The following is a 23,648-nucleotide window of genomic DNA, read 5'->3' on the forward strand; positions in this document are numbered from 1 at the left end:
ACCTGGGGCTGGAAATGCAGGCCAGGGAACTGATCTGTGATACTCACAGTGGGTCACGACACGAGCTCTCGTGGAAAACAGCTCAGGAAAAGCAAAGGCAGCTGCTGACACCACAGCTGAGCAGGCTGGGATTCCATATTCCAAGCTCTCCAACACTTTTTGACTGTCCTGCACAGTTTTTATAAAAATAGGGCATTACCTTTCGTTTTCTACCTACCTAAGAAACTACAAATACCTTCTAATCTGGCCAAAGAGGAAAACATGAAATAAAATGAGAGATTTGTTCCTAGTCTCCTAACAAATGCTGGATAAAACCCCTAAGAAATCCTCTTTATTAGTCATTCACTCAACTCGTTTTGTGTATTGAAGGGATGGATACATGGGGATGAAATTGAACCTATGGTGGATTTCCATGGGAGAGAAGGAATTTCTTAAAATCATTCTCTGGAAAAACATTCCTTGGTGCTGTCCCCAGCAGATCCTGAGCCCGAGCTGCATCTGGATGGAGAGGTGAAGTGTTGAGGTTTTGGGTTGAATTTTTGGTGTCTCAGGCACAGATGGTCATCGTCCCAGTCTGAAGCCATGAGCCACAACTCCCTCCTGAGCCAGCCCTGCTCCTCCCTGGGAATGCAGCCTGGGAATGCCTCAGGTACTGCTGTGCCTGTGTGGCAATCCCACATCCCAGCTGGAATCCGTGTGGGCTTCCAGAGCCACAGCTGCCACCTTCCTCCCACTCCCAGCTCCAACAATTACCCCAAACTCAAGGTTTTGGTACCCCCCAACCCCAGCTCCAACAGCAGGAATTATCCCCAGCTTGGGGTATCCCAGTTCCAAGGACAGGAATTGCCCCAAACTCAGGGTTATCCTCTCAAACAAAAAGCAAAGGTAATTTAAAAACTTTTTTTTTTCCTTTTTTTTTTTTGCCAACAAAGCATCTTGTTCTGTTGAAGGGAAGGAGGAAGGAATAAAAGGTCCAAAGGGGGAGTGAAAGGTGGGGTACAGGAATTTTAAAAAAATCTGGTTTTCAGACCAGTTACCCATTGCTGGATCCATACACAGGTATTGAATCATAAACCAACGTGCTTTGAATCTTGATTTCAAGTATCTGCTTTCAATTTTCTAGAAAGATTTTGTGTAAACAGAACTACCCAACAGAGATGAAAAAAAATGACTGGTTTTCCATGTTGGAAATGAAGCATTAAAACTTGTTTTAAAGTACTCCAGGAGTTCATTCCACACAGCACTAACAGTCTGCCAAATTAATATTCCAGAGATTCCATGGGCTGAGAAAAACCTGCCAAAGAGGAATTAAGGAAACTGAAGTAGTGTGCAATAATTAAAACCTAATTTGGATTTTTGGGGGGAGGTGGGGGGGGGGGGGGGAAGTCTAAAATCCTGAATTTAAAAAAAATGAACACAAATGAAGGGAAAGCTTTTAACTGGTACACACTGTTCACACCTATATTTCAAGTTTGGAAACGCATATTTTCAAGCAGCAATACAAAAAAGTATCCATGAAGAATGCATAATCTCTGAAAAAATTATGAAAACATCCCTGCTACCATTACATTTCTAAATACAAAACTTGACTACCATATTGTTGCTTCTGTGTAGCGAGAGAAGTTCATTTTCAAAACAGATAAAATTCAGTCTTTAGGTGTGAATGGTATGAATGACAGTCTTTTTTTTTTTGTTTTGTTTTGTTTTTTTTTTCAATTTCTTAGTTGTTTTAGGATCCTTAAGCATGCAAGCCTCGGAGAGGAAGGCCCGACCAGGGCAGGGTTGGCTTTATGACATCCAGTTTAGGACAGAGCTGGGAAAGCCTCTGGGTCATCTACGTCAGGAGCAGAAGCACTTGACTGCAAGAGAAACATCACAGAGTTATTGCCTTGAGACAGAGCTGGCAGCACTTTGGGGATGGAGAATTACTACAAAAACAACCCTTTTTTTTATTTATTCCAAATATTACAAAGCCTCCCATAATTGTTTTTGTTTTTAAACCAAGCTGTCTGGAGAGGAACTGTAGGCAAATTGATGTTTGCACATTGTTATTGCACAATTCTCTTTTTTAAAGAGATCTCAGAATGGCCTGGGTTGGATGGGACCTTAAAGAACATGAAATTCCAACCTCCTGCCATGGGCAGATCCTTCCCTGTGGACCAATCCTTACTGAGGGACACAAGTGAAATGTTACAGAAAAGGCCCTGTCTGGAGCACAAATTAAGTTTTTCATGTTTAATTTTTCCCACTCAGAAACCAGATGTCGATAAAAGTAATTTCTGTGCAAGATTTTTAGCCCTAAAAGTTCATGCTTTACCCAAGGTTCCCCTCAGTAGTTACCAACAGAGTTTTCTGAAAGGCTCTGCACCACATGCAAAAACCAGTGCAGAAATTAAGAATTTCATACTCTTCCCTTGGTCCTTGGAGAAGAATGGGGAGAGCCAAGCTAATGGAACTTCCTGCTGTGATATTAGTTTATCAAGAAACAGATTTAAAATGAGAGTTGCATCAACACCTGTAGCTGCAGAGCCTCTGCCTTGCCTAAGACTCCACAGACCACAAACCAGAATTAAAAAGTAACAGCAGGGTTTCAGTTACAGGCTCAGCACCTCCAGTTGCTCAGCACACAAGAGCAGAAACAGCCAAGAAAAGGAGGCAAGTTTTGATCCCTGATCCCAGGGAATGCACATGCAGAGCTCACCCACCTGGTTGGGCGTGTGGATCACATCAAACTCCTTGACCAACTGCAAGGAAACAAAGGCAACAACACAAAATCAGCTGCAGGAAAGCTTGGAATTACTTTATGGCAGCATTCTTGAGTATTAGCGAAACAAGTCAGAGCAAACCAGCACTGTTTCATTTCAATTCCTTAAAATATCCTGATATTGTTGTCAGGAGAGAGCTTCCCAACTAATAAACTAGAATTTGTAAAGCCTGTGTCTGCTGGAAGGGACAAAAATGAGCAAATCTGTGTGAAGGAAACCACAGGACACAGACTGAGCTCTGAGATAGTAACAATTTGATTGATGCCTTTAAGGCAAGAAAGTGATTCATAGTAAATCAAATCTTCACTGTAGCTACACTACAGTGCTTGAAGCTCACGTATTTTCTCCCAAACCCCATTCAGTATTTTTCCAGGGTATTCCCCTTATCACTAAAGAAGGGAAAAACATGACTGGACATTAGAGAAAAACCAGAAAGAGCCCCGTTTCCAACTGGAAAACGTGAATTTCTCAGGTTCAAGATCTGACATGCAGCTGTACGAGTCCCTCACCCCCAGCAGGTCACAGTGCACACACAGAGTGTCCTGGCTGGGGCTGGAAACAACCAGCCCAGCACTTGTGGTTCTGCTCTGGCCCAAACTGAGGCAGCTCATGGTACATTAACCTGTCCACACTGGAAAGTCATTTTTCAGGTTTAGACACAAAGACAGGCACTTTTTAAAAAAAAATCCACCCTCCCTTTTTAGTGTTTGATGACAACACTACTCAAACACCCAACAGGCTGCTTTAAAGCAAACTTTGACCAAGAAGATTTTCACTTGAGTTTAAAACATCCTGTTTATTGTCAGAGCATCTCCCCCAGGAAAATCAGAGCACCTCCCCCAGGAAAAAAAAACCAGGAAGATCCTAGCAGGAAATGAGTTTCCCTGGGGATGAGAGCTGGGGGTGGTGCTCACCTTGTCAGTTCTGCCTCCACGGCTGGCTCTGCCCCCACGCCCTCGGCCCCCCCGGCCCCCTCTGCCGCCGCGGCCGGGGCGGCCCAGGTCTCCAAAGTTGATCTCCAGCTGGGATGTGATGTCGTTGGCGGGCTTGCGGAAGTGGTGATCCATTACCGAGTCCTCAGCATGAGCCTGCAAGGAGGATTTCTCCATCAGCAAGGAAAACACCACCAAAATCTTCCAAGGAAACACCACCAAAATCCTCCATGGAAACACCACCAAAATCCTCCAAGGAAACACCACCAAAGTCCTCCAAGGAAACACCACCAAAATCCTCCATGGAAACACCACCAAAATCCTCCAAGGAAACACCACCAAAGTCCTCCAAGGAAACACCACCAAAGTCCTCCAAGGAAACACCACCAAAGTCCTCCAAGGAAACACCACCAAAGTCCTCTTTAGTGCACCTGAGCTCTGGCCACCACAGGTCGCCTCCCATCACACAAAGCCTTCACAAGCTCCCTGGAGGGACTGGGGGAACTTGGAATTTCTCAGCAACCCAGGTATTTTGCCCTTCCAGGATAATTCATGAGTTCACACAATCACTGAGGTTGGAAAAGCCCTCCAGGACTGAGTCCAACCTGCACCCAATCCCCACCTTGTCACCAGTCCATGTCCAGTCCTTCCCTGGACACCCCAGGGATGGACACTCCAAACCTCCCTGGACAGCTCCTTCCAATGCCTGGCCACCCTTTCCATGGAGAAATCCTTCCCAAAATTCCATCAGAGCAGTGTGTCCTTATCCCAGGCCAGACTGACATTACACCAAGCCAATACAGAACGTCATGTTGCAGCAATTCTCATTTTTGTGTCCCTCTTCCATCAATTCCATTCTTTTTCCACTCTTGATCACTCATCCTTATTTTGCTCCCTGAGGATTTACACTTTATTTACTTCAGCCCTTGATAAATCCTTAAGACCAGGGATCTGCTGAGAGACAATCCCTCAGTGCTCTGCATTCACTAACAGCAAATGAGACACAAAAAACTCAAACATAAGGAACTGAAGGAGCTGAAATGCATCACCAGTGACACTGGAAAATGGGGATTTCAGCACCTTTGCCATGATATTCTCTTACTGGTTTGCTCCCAGTGCATTTGGTGGAAACCTGAGCCTGGAGGAGCAAGGGATGCTCCCAGGAGTTACAAACACCAACAATGTTATTATTCAGCACCTTGGAAAATTTCAGTTACACACTGAACCCCACCGGGTGTTTTTAAAGCAATTATTTATCTTATTTTACACAGGTGTTTTTCCCATGTGCAAGTGGGTTTTTGGCATCTAGGATAATATAAAAAATGTAAAAACCTGCCCATTACAGCTCAAGCATGTTTTGGAAACAACATCCAAGACTTTCCTTCCCTCCAAGCCCCCAACTCCTGGCACAGCAATTTCCTGGTTTTCCTACACAAATGCCACGTGCAGGCTCAAGCTTCCCAACTCCAACTGACTTTTCTGCTGTAGTTACACAACATTTGGACTTTCAAAGGCAACACATTGTGCAATTAAGCCCTGTACTCTTTAATTACCATTTGTGAAGCCCTCACAAGGCTGCCAGGGGATGGAGAGGTCTGGAGTCAAAGCTGCTGTCAGGGATTCCATGGGTCCTTCCCAAAATCCCATCTATCCCTGCCATTCCCCCTTGTCCTGTCCCTCCAATTTAATTAAAAATACCCTTTCCATGCTGCTTGATTTCCAGCACATTCCACTGGGAGGTATCCCACAGAACAGCTGGTCCCTAATTCACTCCTGATTTTATTCATTTCATTGTACACCTTTCCCTTGGAAATCTCTTTTGCCAAACTTGGGAAGTTTGTCTCAACAAAGAAAAGCCATTCCACACCTCAGCCTGACATGGCACTACTCAAACCTAACAGCAACACTCTGTAAAACACTACAAAACTCCTTAGAGATGTTTTAAATTCCTTTCTGACCATTTCATTTTTTATCTAGTTTTTATCACTGCAGGGGACTGAGATTCTATTTCCAACTACTGGTAGCCATGTGGTAATTCCCTTTCCTGAGTGGTGGGATCAGTGGATTTCTACAATATTTCTGTGCATTTCTATCCCTATGCTGCTTTTATTTAAAAACAAATTGCTACAGTTTACAAAAAATCATTTGTATTTCCACAACTTGACTTTGGTATAACCACTGAACCAACAAATTGCAAATACCCTGTGTAACCTGATAATTTCTCTATCCAAAGTAATTAAAGCTCTTTCAAAAAATTCCAACAAAAGACCTGGCACATTCTCCTCAGCCTCTTCCATCACTTGGGTGACAAGTGAGACACACTGAACAAGCTGCTTATCCTGAGTAATCCTGGGAAACATTAAATTTCTATGTATCAATAGTGCTCTGATTTAGTAACTGATCACTTCTTGAAGGCAGTGCTGTGCTTAAGGGTCTTGGGGAAGGCTGTCAAAAATTAAAAACAAACTACCAAGAGAGCCAAAGCAGACAGTGAGAGACGGAAGAACAGCAGCAATAAAAAATACAGAGACTCACAGTAGAAGCTTTTATGATAAGGTTTGAAATCAGCAGGATGAGGAGCAAGAGGACTCTAAAACCATGCTGGGTGCTGGATGGTGCACAGTGAGACAAGAGGCACGGACAGAAAAGCTCTGTGTTTAATAAAATTCTCTATTTTGGTGAGTTTTTAGCAGCCAAACGTTCCCTGCTGAAGGGGCTGATGTTAAAACCCAGGTATCAGAGAGAAAGGAGCAGTACCTCATTTGAATCCAGCAGACTCCCCTGCATTTCTGTCATCGCCTTTGTCTGGTGACAGTTGTGTGTCCACGCCAAAGTGACAAAAGGAACAAAGGGAGAAAACAAAAGGAAGAAATGAGACTCAACTCAGTACAGGAACACCAGGTAATCAGGTCACACGAGCTGCTGGGGACAGATGGCACTGAGCACACGGAGCAGAGGGACGAGGAGCAGCTGTGCAAGCGGCCAGAGACAGCACAGGACGGACGGGGCAAGGGTGGACACCAAAAAAAGCTCAGGTGGACACCAAAAAAAGCTCAGGTGGACACCAAAAAAGGATCAGGTGGACACCAAAAAAGGATCAGGTGGACACCAAAAAAGGATCAGGTGGACACCAAAAAAGGATCAGGTGGACACCAAAAAAGGATCAGGTGGACACCAAAAAAGGATCAGGTGGACACCAAAAAAGGATCAGGTGGATGGACACCAGAAAAGGCTCAATGGACACCAAAATAGGCTCAGGTGGATGGATGGACACCAAAAAAAGGCTCAGATGGATGGATGGACACCAAAAGGTTGCCCAGGAGGTGTGGAAGCCCTGTCAGACCACACATGCAGGCTGGTCTCCAGCATGGCCACACGTCAGGCACAAGAGCCGGGATGTTTGAATCACTGCTCATGGAAATCTTCCTGCAGAGCCTTCATTCAAGAGTCTTTCCTCCCAACTCCGAGGAGATGAATTATTCTTTTCCAAAATACGTTTCCTAATCTCCCACTGTGACCTCCTCTAAGGAAGGGACTGGATTAGTGAGGAGGCTTGGAGAGAGAGGCACAGCAGGGACAGAGATCTCCTGGGTATCAGTTTTTCCAGGACTCCTGGATTCTGCTTTTGGGATAAATTTTAGGATCTGTATAACTTTTTCCTGTTTTTTGCAGGAACTGAAGGCTCAAGCCACCAAAACCAGCTGCAGAGAAGAAGAGGATCTGTGGTTTATGGCATAACCCCGTGCCCTGGGAAGAGGCTCACTGGACCAGGGCTGCTGATGCTCCTGGATTTCAGATTAAAGCAGCAAGAATCTGAGACAGAACTAAGAATTTTACCAGCACCTGCAGAGTAAATTGGAAAAAGAGGAAAGACCTCAGGCAGGCCAAGCATTTCAGCCCTCAGAGGGGAGGACAAGCAGGAGGAGAAGGAGGACAGCTCTTTCCCAAGACAGAGGCAGATGAGCAGCATCAGATTCCTCATTCTCCCTTTTCCCAGACTCCTGGTGGGAGTTTTCCAAGGAGTTCTCAAGCTACAGGAATGCAGGTGTTCACCACAATGCTTTGAATTTCTGAGCCATCTATTGGGGCACACAGTGTTTCTCAGCCATAAGAGTACAGAAGATTTGGGGCTGAAAACCAAAATTTACCTAGAAACCAAACGACATCCACACATCATCTCCCTTCTTACCAATAAGAATCAGAGAAACCTTAATTTCTTGACTCCTAAGTACAGCCAAGAGGACAAAGAGAGGAAACAGCAGGTGATTGCTGGTTTTTTAAAATATTTTGCCTTCTAAAGCTGCTCACAAAGGAGCTGCAGTGGAAGCTTTCTTAACGCCTGTATTATAGAGCTATTCTCCTATAATCCTGAGAGAAAATCCCCACACTGCTTCCCATGGGATCAGAGAACAATGAAGAAGGGAGATGGGGAGACACATCTGCTGGATGTACAATAAAGCAGGCTAAAAGCAGCTCAATTTAAAGGCAGATTTGTTAATACCTCACTTTCATGCTTACACAGCAAGAGGCTGTTACCTTCTTATGTGATGGGGCTAAAAATATCCAACTTGTTTATTTGAGAAGTTCACCTCTTAAATAGAACAATCTACTAATTATGTCAGGTCTTCCATGGGAGTAATTTGATTATTCACAGGTTTTGTTCAGATTCTTTTATTTCTTATTGTTTATTGCTTGGTTTTTTTTGGTTTTTTTTTTTTGAGTTCACTGATTCAGTTTTCCAATGGAAATTACAGGCTGGATCTTTCTAGCCTCTAAATTTCTCACAAGTAGCATCACCTTTACCATCACAGATGCTCATATGTTAAAAAAAAGTGTCCTCAGATGAGTAAATGTGAAATAAATCTGATTCAGAGACACTGAGGGAATCTGAAGAACTACAGGTTTGGTAAATCTTGGTGAAGTACATAAATACTTCTGTTTAATACATTCTTTCAGTAAACAGCAACATTAAATGGAACTCAAATTCCCTTTTCTACCCAAGCCAGAGAAAGGATTTCAGATTAAATGAAATAAAGCATTTCAGCATTTAACAAACACTTCAGTGAACAGCTCAGAGTAGACACAGCCATGCAATCCTTTCAAGAACTGAACTACCCCATACAGCAAGAAAACAGCCTGATTTGTGACCAAGTCAAACTCTGAGTTCAATCAGAACAGAAATGGAACTTTCACTGGAGCACTGAGCAGCGCCCCCCACCTGCTTTTATATCCCAGCTCCCAGGATAGAAACTGGCAAGGTGTGAAAAAGCAGGAATACATTTTAGGAGAGCAAACAGAGTATTACACACTACCCCGCCACTTCAAAGGACTCAGCACCATCAGTACACAAAGCTGAAGCCACCAATCTCTTAAGTGAGCTACTTAACATATTACAGAGTGTTAAAAACAAAGATTAAAACTAAAGATTAGCACAGCCCTGCATTACAAAACAAGAGCTCTCAGCACTTCCCTCCCTTGTGCATCTCCCCTTGCCACTCTTGGAACAGAATAATGAGCATTATGTAATGCCCGAAATGAGAAACTACAAATTTAAAACAATTCTACAGCAGCTATGCTGAGTGCCACTGGAGCACAAAACCCTTTTCAAGTGCTTTCCCAAGAGCTTGTCTGTGTCACAGCACTCAGTGAGGAGACACCCACGTCTCCAATTTAAGATGCACGGTTTGGGTTGAAGGTCTCTGAGGCATGACCAGTCTTCCTTCAAGCTGACATCACTTAACAAGCACCATGAATCTGTGTACTGCACAACAGATGCTAAATAACAAGAGTTGCCTTTTTTAGAATGCAAACTTGACAACATTCCCCCAAAACTCTCACCAAGAGGCAGCTCTGACAAACCTAAGGGCACAGCTCAGCTCCTAAACCCAACCACAGTCAGAATGGCCACTTGTGTTACTGCAGAAGTTCAATTTTGCTAAAAGAACATTGTTCAAATAAACAAGAATGAAGTTCAAACTGAAAAAAAATACTGTTCCCACTTTCTAAACTTCCAGCTACAGGTCAGCATCTCCCAGACTGGGGCTGCCACTCTAAAAAACACTCATCAATAACAAAACCTTCACAAAGTGGACACTCCAAGTATGGAAAGGCACTTTTACCTCCTCACTCTTTGACTTGTGGAGCACAAATCCTTTTTTCCATTGCCCATCAGCTCCCTCGTTTGGTTTGCGGATGTTGAACTCGACTTTTGCACGATCCTTGCTTTGAATGGCTTTCCACTCATCCAGGGTCATTTCCTTAGGGCCTTCTTCCTTAACTTCTTCAACCTCATTCTCTCTGTAGTGAATTCAGGGAGATTATGATCACAACCTAGGATTTACACTCTAGATGCAATTTCAAAATCATTTGCTGGCTGGTACCAGGTTATAAATTGAACTTCGTCAAGGATTTGGCAGTTAAGAGGTGAAAATATAAACACTCAAAGGAAAATTCATCTCCTTTAGAGGGAGCGCCAAACAAAATTACACCCAGCCACCTCTGAGCACAGCAAAATGTGAAAATTAAAACTGACCCATGCCATCAAATCTCCATATTACTGTCAATTTTATTTCCAAAACTGAAAGCTTAACTTCTGTCGTGACTCGTTCGGAGCTCCTTCCCCCCTTTTTGAAATACATCTCTCATAAACATTCAAATCAAGGCAGTGAGAACTTGTTCTTCCCACACTTTTCAAGCTTTTTAGTATTTTAAAAACCAGAAATTAAGCAGCTTGGGATAATTTGCTTCCTTTGTCAAACCAAAGACAACTATTCAAACAACTTTTATTTCCAGCTAATTTGAAAAAATAACAGCACACACCTTATTTGTGAGATACAGCAGCTCTACCTTGTGCCAAAGGCTATTTTTAAGTAAAACAGCCCCTGTGCTCAATAACAGGATCATATTCCAGCTACTGGAAGCCTCTGGTCATTGTTCAGTGTGTGTATCCAACTGAATTTCTGATTTATAGGAAACCAATGCTGTGTATGTGCAGCAAGGAGATCATGAAAGCCTCGATTTCAAAGGTTTTCATCTGGCAGCCACTAATTTTGAGCAATAATGCAAAGGTTTTATGTCAAAATTGCTGTATTTCAGCTTTTTCTCACTCTGTAGGAGAGAATGATTTTTGACACGGGATGTAATCAGAATTTGTTTTGTTCAAGGCAAAGATTTTCCTGCAGTAAAAAATCCTCTGCTGAAACAGAGGGTAAAGATCCACATAAAACCAGACAATTAAAAAGCTACATACGTAGAGATGCTTTTCTATATAAAGTTCTATAAAGTTTTCTATATAAAGTGAGGCAATCAAGCCATTAGGAATCATTAGGAACAAGTATTTCAAAATTCTGTTTGGTATTTTTTTTGAGTCCTTTACAAAGCCCACTCCTCATTAAAATACAACATTAGTCACTCTAGGCTACCATAAAAATCTGTATTGTATTTTTACATCAACTCAGTATCACTAAGGCTGCTTCTGCTTCTCTGGTTACTCTTTCATTCATCCAGTCCCTGGTTGCTTCTGTAACAGTGTCCAAGTGAGATGGGAAGAGATCCAGGTAACTTTGAAAACTGCCTGGAGAATGAGGGATACAACCTTTCTCCCACAGCTCAGTCACTTCCCTCTCCAAGGCTGTTTTCCAAAATGAAGTTTAAAAAATTGCCTCCCACTGGCATTTTTATCCCATTTACTTGGTGTTTCTACCTAGTCTGAAGCACAGATGCTTTTGGGTTTGGAATTTGGAGCTGCTATCCCAAGACCAGAAGTGTATTAGAAATTATTATTCGTAAATAAATCTGAAAGAGCCTGCAGGACACCAAGGAATGGTTTAAAGACAAACATTTCCAGACATGAGTTTTTTTAAGGAGACTCATTCAGCAGCACTATGGATGATCTACTGATAATCTGAGTTTGGCCACACAGATGTGGGAATAGCTAGCAGAGGTTAAAGGTAATGCAACAGCACCTCTGAAGCAAGCCAGGAGCACGGAGAGGGGTGGTACTCACTTATTTTCAGAATCAGCAGGCGGATGCTCCTCTCCCTCTGGCGTTTCCTCAGTTACAGCTGACTGATCCAATTCACTGCAATTACATAATGTTGGGAGTTGGGGCTTTTTTACAACTTCATCCCTCCTTAAAGCTACGTAAGATTAACAGTCAAGATCTACGGTGGATTTACTGTTTCAATGAGGATCGGTGCTCTCTGTGCCTTTTAAATTCTCAGCTGTTCACTTAACTAATGGTTTTCCCCAACGCTTCCCCCTACCCCTCCTGAAAGGCTCCCACTGTCCCTTAAAACACAAAATGGATTTGGACATTAAAAATAGATTCCAATGGGACGGCTGAGTTTTTGCAATACAAAATGCATGCTTATCCTGATCAAAATTTACTAGAAACAGAACAAATAATTTTTACAAAACCAGCACAAGACCTCCCAAACTTCCCCAAAATTCTGCCTGAACAGTGAAGCCATTCTTATATTAAAAGAAATCACTGGGGTTTTAGAACTCTGCAGAAGCGTGGCAAAAATCATGGAGATCAAAGGCAAAAAGGCAGCTATATCTGGCTGTTCTGCAAGCCATAATTAGGGCTGATTAACACAGTGCTAATAGTTTAGTGAGCAATGACAGGTTACTAACGTTAGCTCGTCTTTGACGGTTCCCCAGTTGTGTGATCCGCTGCCACCGCGCTTGTCCTCGTGCTTTAGGCCGCTGAAATGTGAATGTGAAACAGAACTAACAAAACTGAGTTAACATTATAGTGTCCAGACACAGAAATTCAACAGATCAATTTTAAATGGGAGGGGTCAGAGTGGCAGAGAAGAGCCAAAAGGGGCAGGGAAAGGTGAAGACTCACGATCTATCGCTGCCGCTGTGTCTGTCAAATTCCCGTTTGCCACGAGAGTCAAAGCCATCCCCTCGGCCCATCCCGCGCCCGCGGCCACGGCCCCGGCCCAGGCCTCCACGTCCACGCATGGGTCGCTCCAGGATGGGTCTGGCATGGAACAGCCACAGGTCAGGGATTCACTCCAAAAATGGACAGCATTTCATTGTCTTGTCCTCTCTGAGGATTTTATTTACTTGGTTTTGCTTTGGTAATTACTGTTTGTGAGATGGGTCAAGCGATTCGCCTCCAAAAATGTACAGCGGGTTTTGTGGTTCTTTTCCCCTCTGAGAACTCTTTTTGTTTTTCATTTTATAATTAGTTTGTAGCTGGGTTTGGGCTCTGATTTAAAAGAAGTCACGCCCCTACTCCTGGAAGTGTCCCAGACCAGGTTGGAAGGGCTTGGAGTAACCTGGGATCACGGCAGGTGTCCCAGGTGTCCCTGCCCATGGTATGGGTTGGAACCAGACCACCTTTAAGATCCCTTCCAACCCAAACCATTCTATGAGTTCCATGATTTTAGGATCCAGAAACAAATGCTCAGGATTGTTGTTTGTTTACATCTTCTGCCATTTATTCCAAAATTTGGAATGTAGTTGATGCTGCAACTTCAACTAAACTCTCTTTTATCCAACTTACTTTTAAAAGGATTTTAACTTTAGCAACTAAAACTTTAATATTTGACCATTACTTGAATTCTAGCTGCCTCACAATACCCAAGACAATTTACATTTCATGTAGATCTAAGATGGCTTCACCACCTCCAGTTCTGAAGCCACTGCAGCCAGGGTGTAAACACCTACTGGACAAACTTTAGCTGGCTTTAATTCAGCTGTGCAAATTAAAGCTACAGCTGTAACAGCAAACAAATCTCATCCTGCAGGAAACAGCTATGCTTGGGTTCTCTTCCTGACCTATAGATGCACAGAAATATGGTGAGTATCTTAATTTGAACCATAATTCAGTTTTACCTGGGAACCTGGTCATGTAGATCATTCCCAAGCTAAAACTTAAAAGTTTGCAAACAAAACCGGGGAAAAGGGAATTGTTATCGTCTCCATGAGAGGAATTTAATCTTGATTCAATCAGCTTTTTTTGCCTGAGCAGCAGAAGGCAGGACAGCCCTGTCCTGTCCAAGTTAGGAAAGCCGTTTATCATCAAGACAAAACTCTTACTTATCCACAGAGAACTCTCCTCCCTCGCCCTTCTCCTCAGCGGGTTTCTCGAAGCGGCGCTCGCGGGGAGGTCGTCGCTCGGGTCTCCTGTCGATGGGTTTGCCTTCGCCCTGCTGCTGCTGCTGCTGCTGCTGATCAGGCCTCCTGCCAATCCTCCTTATCCCTGAAACATCAGGCCAGGCACATCAACGGAATGTGGAGTGCTCCGGGACAGATACCAACCCCCCCCGGGCAAACACAAGGGAAGAGAAGTTTTATTTCTGCAGAAACTGAGCGGCTCCACTTTCACCCGACTCTTCTCAGTCACATTTTTACCAAGAATTTCAAATTGTGTTTGACTGAAAACTTATTCCCTGCTGAAATGACAGGGGCAGTTTCCAAAGATCAAGGTAAGCAAGATTTTATTACTATTTTTTTTTTTCTCTGAAAGGTGCTTTTCAGGTAAAACAAGTGAGTTTCATTTGAAGAACACCCAAAAGAAGTGAGCATCACCTCACTGGCCCTAAGACAGTCAATCCTGTGCTCCTGAGACAGTGCTGTTCCAACAGACTCCATAATCCTGGAGGTGTTTTCCAACCTAAATGATCCCGTGATTCTGTTTTTGGAAATACTTCTGGGGTCCTCATCTTCACAGATCCTCCCAGCCCAACATTCTCTGACAAAGATTCTCCTTCTGGTGCACTTCTCAAAACAGCTTAAGAATCTGCGGTGCCACCGAGCTGCCCAGCGTTCTTCCTCCCTGCCTAGGCCTCCTAAAAGGGTTTTTATTGCAAATAAAAACCTCCCATGGACATTCCCTTCTTTACCAAGCCCTCTCAAAGATCTAACAGAGTCTTCTTTTCCACTCATGTGAAAGGCCTTGTTTATTCTTCTTTAAAAGATGAGGACACATTGCTGTTTTGTTGTACCACTTTCTTGCCAAAACTTAACTTGGCTTCAAAACTATCAAACCAGCTTTTAAATTCAAAGCTGATTTTTAATTATTTTTTTTTAAAGAACCAAGATCCTGCCTAGCAAGCAATGTCAAATTTGGGTGGGGCTACAGAAGTTGCAGTTGTAATGATATCCAAGCCAACACACCCAGATGAACAATGTCTCCCTCACCTTTCCAAGCTGTATTTAACATGAAGTTTGCATGGCACACATAGCTCCCTAAGCATTCCCGACTTCCTGAGGAAACAAGGGGTTAAAGTCAGCACTTGGAGCAGGGCTCTCCAATGAGGACAGGCATTCCACGTGAGGAGGAGAAGCAGGGAGAGGAGCAGGCATGCTGCAGAACTGGAATGGAACAGCCATTCAAGTTTGAATTTCGAGTTCAACACCCTGCACTCAGAAAAACCCGGTTCCTGCTGAAACCTAACCCAAAATACGAGTTGCTTCTCATCATCACCAAGCTTTGAACTGCTAATTCAGCAGGCAAATCACTTGCAGCCTTATGGAGTAGTGGAAGAGCTTAAAACACATTCACACAGGAAACAAACCCTGGCATCGAGCACCTTTCTGATGCCAGAACTGCAAAAACAGCCACGCACAAAAATAGACATTTTCAAAGTGGAAACTGGCTTTGTTTACACTGCTACAACAGCAGCCCCGACTTTCTCTCTTTCACTACCATAACAAACCACCAAAATATTTATTTTTCACACTGCTCTTGACATCGAGATGTGAAACTCGGCAGGTGAAGAGGGGCTGCCAGCCCTGCCCAAACCCCTCCTGCGGTGCCAAAGACACGGCCAGGTCCCAGGTGCATCTCGTGGGGGACAGCACCGGGACCCCGAAGCTCACTAAGGCTCCTAGAGAACACTGGATTAGCGAATTGGGACCCCGGACAAGCCGCTCACTGCATCCCTCCCACAGAAAACACTCCTAAGCATTAATGAGCGAGAGACCCACAAGCAAAGAATATTTCTAACATAGCTCCTAAATTCGTCTTCTCACAAGGTGCTTTCGAGTAACATTTATAACACCCACTTTCGAAAACAATACATTAAAACTATTTCTTTCTTTAACAGCATCAAACTGGAGAACCAGCTTCACTTCGGAACACAAATGCGGAAGCACAAAGATGCTCTCACGTAGCACCGTGCTCTGTGAAAAGCTTGTTGAAATCGCAGTAAACCCGTTATTCCCTTGCTCCCACATCACCTGCTGTCAGCACACTCTGATGCTTTTCGAGGATTCCTTTGAACCCGAGTTGTGACCCACCTGCCGAGCGCTGAAGTTTGGGCGCGGTGGAGCTGCCTGCACGGGACGCCATGTGCCCACATCCCTCCCTACCCATGTGGGGACCTGGCCTCCTAATTCCCAAAGCATATTCTTCGGTCTGTTTACACTTCCGTGTCTTTTTTCCAAAGTTTTTTCGTGTAGGATGTCTTCGAAATTTACAGAAGCTACGAATTCGTACAAGTTGTTATTTCAATGTATATGAAAACAAGAAAATTGCTATCAACGCTGTCCCCCTAGAAAATGACCCAAACAGATTTTGGAAAGCCCAGGAACTTCCAGATATCCTGACAAATCCATCGGACCACCTGAAACACGAGTCAAGTTCAGGCTACAAGGCTGGACGCGGCTTGGAGCACACCCTGGTCTAGCGGAAGGTGTCCCGGCCCATGGCAGGGGGTGAACGAGAAAGGCCTTTCCAACCCGAACCATTCCAGGACTCCACGTGCCGGTTTTGATGGGATATTGGGAAGAAACCGTTCCCTGTGAGGGTGAAGAGGCCCTGACACAGGGTGCTCAGAGAAGCTGTGGCTGCCCCTGGATGCCTGGAAGTGTGCAAGGCCAGGTTGGACTCGGCTTGGAGCAGCCTGGGACAGTGGAAGGTGCCCTGTGGCAGGGGACGGAACGAGATGGCCTTTAAGATCCCTTCCAACAGGAGCCACTCCACGATTCTCCTCATTGCTGGGATTCCCCATTCCGCGTTACCCCTCTCCCTCCCGCCGGCACCGAGGCAGCTCCGGCCGCCCCGCACGCCCGACTCCATTTTGCGCGGGCCGGGCCGGGCACACGTGGGGCCAGGCGAGCCCGGGGCCGCCGCCACCGGCCCCGCGGGCGCCCCGGGCGGGCTCCGCCATGCGCGGCCCCACGTGCGGCCCGGCCCTACCCGGGCCCCCTTTGTGCGGGCCGGGCCGACCCTCCCCGCCGACCCCCCGGCCCGCTCACCCTCCTTCCGCAGTGGCGCTCCGGGCTGGCCCCCGCCATCCTCCCGGCGATCCCCGCCGGCGAAGGGCGGCAGCGGGTTCTTGCGCTCCTTCTGCGACTCCCTGCGCAGCTGCTTGGCCGCGCTGCCCGCGCCGCCGCCCGCCTGGCCTGCTCCGCCGGCCCCGCCCGAGGAGCCGCTCTGGGCGCCCGCCGGGCCGCGGGCCCCGCCGCCCGCTTGGCTCCCGCCGCCGCCGCCGCCGCTCTCCTTCCTCCGGCTCTCCGCCGCGCGCAGCACCTCGAAGGGGTCGGACTCGTCATCGAAGAGCTGATCGAAGCGGTTGGTGACGACGCACCCGAAGCCCTCCTGCAGGTGTCCGGGCATGATGGGCCCCCGTCGGCGGGATCCTGCGCGGATGCTACCGGGCCCCCCGCGCCCTGCTCGCTGCCGCACAAGATGGCGGGCCCTGAGGAGACGCGCTTCTCTTCCGGCGCGGCCACATCCGGGCACCTCCGCGGGGAGGGCGGGCGGGCGCTGCAGCGCCGCCGGCGGGCGCCCCGCGAACTGCGCGCGCATTGTGTGAGGCGGGCGGGCGCGGGGTTTCCCGCCGTGGACTCTACCATCGGCGACAGCGGGAAGGGGGGGAATGAGTCGACGGGGGAGGCGGGGGGGGCGTGGGGCGGGGCTCCGCCCCGCCCCGCGTCCCCCCCCGCCTCCCCCGTCGACCCCCGCGCTTCCCTCGCCGATGGTACCTCCCGCGTGTGGGCTCCCTCAGAAATAAAACCTAGATAAAGCGGAATTAAGAGATTTGCCGTTATTAGCTAATAAAAGTTGATTTCCAGGCCTTGATCTGAAAGTTATAACAAGATTTCCCTCTTTCGTGGGCATTTCTGCTCATCTAATTAGCGGACAGGCGCAGCAGGTAGTGTTGAGTTGAGGTATTTTGCGGTATTGATACGTATTAACATACTATTAATATAGCCATATACTATATAAATAAATACTGTATATTGCTATCTATAATAATATGAAATATATAGTATAGTACCTAAGGTAACGTATCATATATAAAAACATAACACATCATGAATAATACATGGCACACAAAACAGAATATTAATATTAATAAATATTGTATATTAATAGTAATTTATTTATGTCATTATTTCAGCATACCACAATTATAACATTGATATAATATAACAAATATATATATACTCGTATCTGATTATAACCAAAAGACATTATATCAGAACATAGATATAAAATATTATATATATATCATAATAAACAGGCACAGATTGTCCATGTCCTTCAAAACACAATTTGATTGCTCACAGTTTATGTCTCCAAGTCATCAGAACATTTTGGCACCTGTTGTAAAATAAACTTTGTGCTCAGCAAGGATGTTATTTCCAATACTCGCTTTGCCTGCTCCAAGAAGCTTGAAATAATTGCTTTAAAAATTAATTTAATTACATTTGTTCAGTTCTTGAATACGTATTGCTCATAAATTCAAGACTCAGCCGGTTTGGAAAACTCCATGGTTTAGTTTCTTCACATTAATGGAAAATTTTTGGTTTCATGGATTGTTCCTCATTATATTTTCCTTCAGTCCCACAGGTCCCTGTGCTCACATTTGGGAGGATTTTGAGGAAACCCCTCAGAGATTTGGGGAGGATTGGAGCAGCTCCCCCCAACCCTTCTTGGGATACAAATCATCACCATAAATTATACCCTAAAAACAGAAAACATTCTCTTCTCAAAGCCTTTTAGGGATGAATCAAACAGCACCAAGCAGCACTTAATTAAAACTCCGTCTCCAGGAAAATCCTGGCTGTCCCATCACGCGCTCCGAGGCCGCGCTGCATCACTCGCACACTTTATGGACAAAACACGAACGATTCCCGCTCGGATCCCTGACGTGCTTCTGCCAGATGGCACCGGCAGCTTTCTGGGAGGGGATTTGCTCAGGGAAATGGACTGCCTGTCTCCGAGGGTTGGGATTTGCAGCTCCAAGGGAAGCCAGAGCATCTGCCTTTTGTTGTTTTGGGAGGGCTGTGCACGTCCAGCTCCCCCTCAGTATTCCATCATTTCCCAAGCGCAAACACGGCATAAAAGGTTTGGGGGGACACCTTGAATTAAACACGTGCCAAACACAGGACAAGGGGAATGGCTCCCCACTGCCAGAGGACAGGGATAGGGATATTCCTTCCCAATATCCCATCTTCCAATATTGGCAAGGGCCTGCCACAGTGTGCCCAGAGAAGCTGTGGCTGCCCCTGGATCCCTGGAATGTCCAAGGCCAGGCTGGAGCAACCTGGGATAGTGGAAGGTGTCCCTGCCATGGCAGGGGATAGAACCAGATGGTCTGAAAGGTCCTTTCCAACCCAAACCATTCCGTTCTCTGATGAAAACAGACTCGAAGTATTTAACACAAACAGGGAAATGGATCAGCACGTGAACACAATTGCCAGGGCTGTGCATTCTGTGCAGCAGGAAGCAGGAATTGCAGCCTGCAGGAAGCTCCAGCCCCGCTCTGGGATGTCACACTCCGTGCTTGCACGTTCCTGTTTGCATCAAAACGGCCAAAACTCCAAAAGACAACGTTGTCCGTGGGTATAATTCAGTTTTCAGGCACTTCCGGCCTCAAGACAACATTACCACTCCTAGCTTTAAAAAAGGGTGTTTAAAATATTTGAACTAAAAAGAAGCCTTTACACCAAGGGAGGATCCTAGCAATGTACCCACACGAGAGTCCTTGGTCGTGTGAAGGACCAGAAGTCACCTTTGTTTAGGCCTAATTTGAAAAGAAACTCATTAATTAGCACAGTGAAATTGATAAGTTTTCCCCAGTGGACAGGCACAGCCTTGCAGGAATCCCATCCCACACTGGACACAGATCAGCCAGCCAAGGGAAGGCTGGATGGTGAGGTCTGCATTCAGGAGGCACCAGCAGACAGTGAGGCAGTGATTAAAAAACACACAGAGCTCTCCCAGGAGCTGCCACCAAAATCTGGGCTGGCTTCTTCAGTCCCCCTTCACAGCAGACTCCTGTGTTCTCCTTTCCCCCTGGAGCAAAGCAGCATTCCCAGCAGCCAAAGGAGCAGATTCCCAGTGCTATTTCTGGCTGGGACACGCAGCTCTCCATGGCCTGTGGATATCCCACCTAAGGAGCTGCTCCCGAGCTGCTGCTGCCCAAAAGAGGCCTGCAGAGCCTTTGGACACGCTACACTCCTCTGCTGTTCCCAAGCTTTGCCAGCAGCTGTCAGCTGCCTGCTTAATAAGCAGGAATAGGAAATGCAGCAAGTTCACAGCAGGGGGAAAAAGCATTCAGCTGGGTCCTTGCTCCATTCCAAAAACACGGTTTTCCTCGTTTTTGACTTTGTAAATCTGGTTTGTGGGGTTTTCAGTTATTTCGCTGTCAACGTGGGCAATATGAGGACAAGGAAGATGTTGCTGGGAGGTTTTTTTGACATGAATCTTCCCTTAGGTTAGGATGGTCTTGGATGTCTTTTCCAACTTTAATGGTTCTGTGATTCTAGGCCACAGGAAATACAGGGATTGCTTCCAAATAAAGTCAAGTACGGCCACTACTTCTGAGTACGAAAAGATTCCCATACATCACAGAGAAATGTAACAACTTCTCAGCTCACATCCACATGTGGATCCAGTCTGAGAAGAACTCCCAGAATCAACCAACACTGCTCAGCTGGACAACAGGAACGAGCAGGAGAAGGCAGAGCTCAAGAGGAGATCCATATCTTTACCTTCCCACATATTCTGCTCATTTCAGCACATCACTTTTTTTGAGGTTTTATTTTGTTTTAATATGGCAGAAAACACAGCAGTTTCATGAGGAGGGCTGTAAACATGTGAATAACAGCAGCATTTCTACCCTAAGTACGTGCAGTGAAAAACGCCCTCCCACAGCATTGCTCTGTGCTTTAAAATGTGCACAGACAAGCGAAGCAAATCATGCAGACACAGAACTTGGCTTGTAAATTAAGGCAGACTAATTGAGCTCTGCCTGAACTTTCTTCCCCAGAATCCTAAACAACCTGCCGAGCAAGTGTTCCTCCTCGGAGCAGTCAAGGTAAGAGGTATTTTTAGTTTGGAAAAGCAGCACTGGAGCTGTACAAAGCAGAAGGTCGGGTACACCAAACACTCCTTCTGTCGCTGCTATTTCTGTGAGCTGGGCTGGTTCCTGTGAGCTGTGCTCCAGCCACCCCTTCCCTGGCTCCCAAAGCTGCAGAATGCTGGTGCCAGGAGGGGCTGGGGGATGGAATCATGGAATCACAGGATGGGTTGGGTTGGAAAGACCTAAAAGCTCATTTTATTCCACCCCCTGCCACGAGCAAGGACACCTTCCACGAGACCACAGTGCTCCAAATTGGCCTTGAACACTTCCAGGGATGGGCACACAGGAGCCTCCTTGGCTGCAGCGATCAAACACCTCCCTTGGAAACTGCCCTGGAGGAGAGAGGCTTTGCCTTCCCAATCTGAAAAGACAAAGAGAAAATTATGTTTCCCCTCCTAAGGAGCTCGGGAGAGCTCAGGCACTCTGGGATCACAGTGCTGTGGGACCAAGGGGAGCCTCCACATCCCAGCACCCATCACTGCTGGGCTCAGCTCCTGGTGGGCACCAGGTGCTCCCCCCGAGCCCCTCCAGCACCCACAACAGCTCTTCCCAGGGCATTCCTGGGGGAAGCTAGGGGTGAAAAACAAGGAGGTGTCTCCACGAAGCAGCCAAGGGCCAAGAGCAGCAGTGCTGGGAGGACTGGGATGTGCACAGGTGGAGCCTGCTGGGCAGGCTGGTAACTGTCTGAGCAGAAATCTGCTCCTCCCTGCCAGCTCAAACTGCCTCTGCTTCCAGGGGCAGCTGACACGGCGCTTGTGCCCGCTGCCACCTCCCACGCACCCGCCGCCGGCACCGCCGCACGGCCACGGGAATGCACCGGCTGGAGCAGGGCCCACTCTGCCTGCCAAAGGCAAAGGTGCCGTGGTTTTCCCCCGTGTCACTTTATTTTGGGCTGGCTGTGCCGGTGTCGCAGCCCTGTGGGCGGCAGGAAAAGGGAACGCGTTAAACCGCGACCGCAGCCGGGCGTGGGGCAGCCCATGGGCGCGTGTTCGGTGTTGGGAGTCCCACACTCCTTCCCCACTGCCCATCCTGGAGCAGCTCCTGCTGACCCTGACCCACGGCCACAGGCCTTGGTGCTGAGGGAATCGGGTCCCTGAGAGGGATACGGGGCTGCCAGGGAAGACAGCAGATGGGATGTGCGCAGGAGCTCCAGCACCTGCAGCAGGCTGACTCGCTGCCCTGTACCCTCACCAGCCAAAATCCGGGCTGTCGCTGTCCTTGCAGCACTGAAAACATCTGGGGTACCAGTGTCAACGTGTCCCATGGTGACACCGCCACCAGGGCTGTGCAGGAGACCCTCATCCAAGCCACGGTGGCCCTGGGGATGTGACGGTGGGGATGGAGCTGTGCTCGGCACTGCTGTCCCCGAGCCCAGGTCGTTCTCTCCGTGCTGGGAACCAGCCCGTCCTGTTTGTGCACCCAGCTCCAAGCGGCCGCGGGGTGTGGAGGGCGGCCAAGGGAGCTGGGCCGGGCTGCTGAGCCGGCAGCTCTGCTGGATCCACGGGAATTGCTGCGGAGCTGGGGCGCCCTGAGTCACCCCACAGCAACCCTGCCCGGCCTTCATCACCCTCATTCTGCCTGCTCATCTTCATCATCCTCATCCTGCCTGTTCACCTTCACCATCCTGCCCGTTCACCTTCATCATCCTCATCCTTCCTGCTCACCCTCACAATCCTCAGCCTGCCCCTCCAGCGGCTGTGTGGAGCACAGAGTTCATCTTCCACACAAATAAAAAAGGCCTTTTTTTGTTTTATGGAGCACAAGGCAGGGCAGGAAGGAGTGCAGGTTTATTTTGGGGCACGGCCAAGGCAGGGCTGAGTTAAGGAAGATGCAGTTTCCCACCTGGCAGCTGCAGGAGAGCGAGGAGCCGGAGCTTGGCCGAGCTCTTTGCCGCACCCATTGAACCCTGAGCCTCGTGGCACTGGGATAACCCTCCTGGAGCAGGGATCAGTGCAACCCATCCCCTCTGGCACCCAAAGCCCTCTTCACACGAAGGACCTGTCCCAAACACCACCCAGCCCCGGTGTTTGGTTTTTCTTGTCCCTGCAGATGCGTTTGACACAAACCTGACCTGAGCCAAGCCCTCCGAGCCAGCAGCCCGGCCTGGGAACACCCAGCCACTGCTGTTTGCACATGGGGCAGGGCCCCCAGCTCTCCTCGTCCAGCCTGATCCTCCCGCCTGCTTCTCCTGCCTCTTCTGGGAGGAGCCCGGCCCCGCAGGACCCCAGAGAAGAGGGGAGATCCCCCCGAGGGGTTCACGGAGTGACCCCATCATCAGCTCCCCAGCACTCAGCTGAGCCCCCCCTTTCTCTGCTGTGCTCGACTGAAACTGGCTTGGCACAAACTCCAGGATCTCGGTGGGTTTTTGGGGCAGAGCAGGAGCAGCAGCTCCAGCACAGAAACCTCACACGCCGCGGGCATGGGGGTGACACCGCCTGCGCCACCCTGCCCGGCTGGGGCCGTGAGCCAGAGCCATCCCTGCCGTCAGTCACGGAGCAGGCTGTTATTCATTCCCAGGCTGTTATTCCCAGGAGCCGAGCAGGGCACCGGCTCAGCCCACGGGCTGTTCCCGGCAGCGCTGGCCCCGCTCGTGCCCGGCCGGAGCTGCTGCA

At 47.5% G+C, this 23,648-nt stretch overlaps 1 protein-coding gene across 4 annotated transcripts; it reads right to left on the reverse strand.

Moving 5' to 3' along the window:
• Window positions 1-1,433: 1,433 nt before the first annotated feature.
• Window positions 1,434-17,399, reverse strand: SERBP1 (SERPINE1 mRNA binding protein 1). 4 transcript variants are annotated; one of them, XM_014250769.2, is made up of 10 exons: window positions 16,919-17,399; window positions 13,754-13,916; window positions 12,552-12,689; window positions 12,335-12,406; window positions 11,703-11,777; window positions 9,817-9,994; window positions 6,455-6,502; window positions 3,680-3,853; window positions 2,706-2,744; window positions 1,434-1,859 (listed from the first exon to the last, which is right to left on the reverse strand). In XM_014250769.2, exons 1-10 carry the CDS (start codon window positions 17,277-17,279, stop codon window positions 1,803-1,805), a joined length of 1,305 nt encoding a protein of 434 aa, XP_014106244.1. In that variant the 5' UTR covers window positions 17,280-17,399; the 3' UTR covers window positions 1,434-1,802. The 4 variants fall into 4 exon arrangements, with proteins under 4 accessions (XP_014106244.1, XP_014106243.1, XP_005521294.1 ...); XM_014250768.2 differs by having other exon boundaries at window positions 12,335-12,430; XM_005521237.3 differs by lacking the exon at window positions 6,455-6,502 and having other exon boundaries at window positions 16,919-17,396.
• Between the last annotated feature and the right edge of the window lie 6,249 nt (window positions 17,400-23,648).

This window comes from Pseudopodoces humilis, chromosome 10, assembly GCF_049639895.1.
Source record: "Pseudopodoces humilis isolate 2021_Gansu_Grassland_sample_001 chromosome 10, ASM4963989v1, whole genome shotgun sequence".
NCBI classification, from domain to species: domain Eukaryota; kingdom Metazoa; phylum Chordata; class Aves; order Passeriformes; family Paridae; genus Pseudopodoces; species Pseudopodoces humilis.

Coding starts and splice junctions, on each gene's coding strand:
- SERBP1 (XM_014250768.2), bottom strand. CDS start 17,279: ATGCCCGGACACCTGCAGGAGGGCTTCGGGTGCGTCGTCACCAACCGC. Junction 11,778..12,334: donor ACCGTCAAAGACGAGCTAAC/GTTAGTAACCTG, acceptor ATGTAATTGCAG/TGAATTGGATCAGTCAGCTG. Junction 9,995..11,702: donor CCTGCTGATTCTGAAAATAA/GTGAGTACCACC, acceptor AATTCACTACAG/AGAGAATGAGGTTGAAGAAG.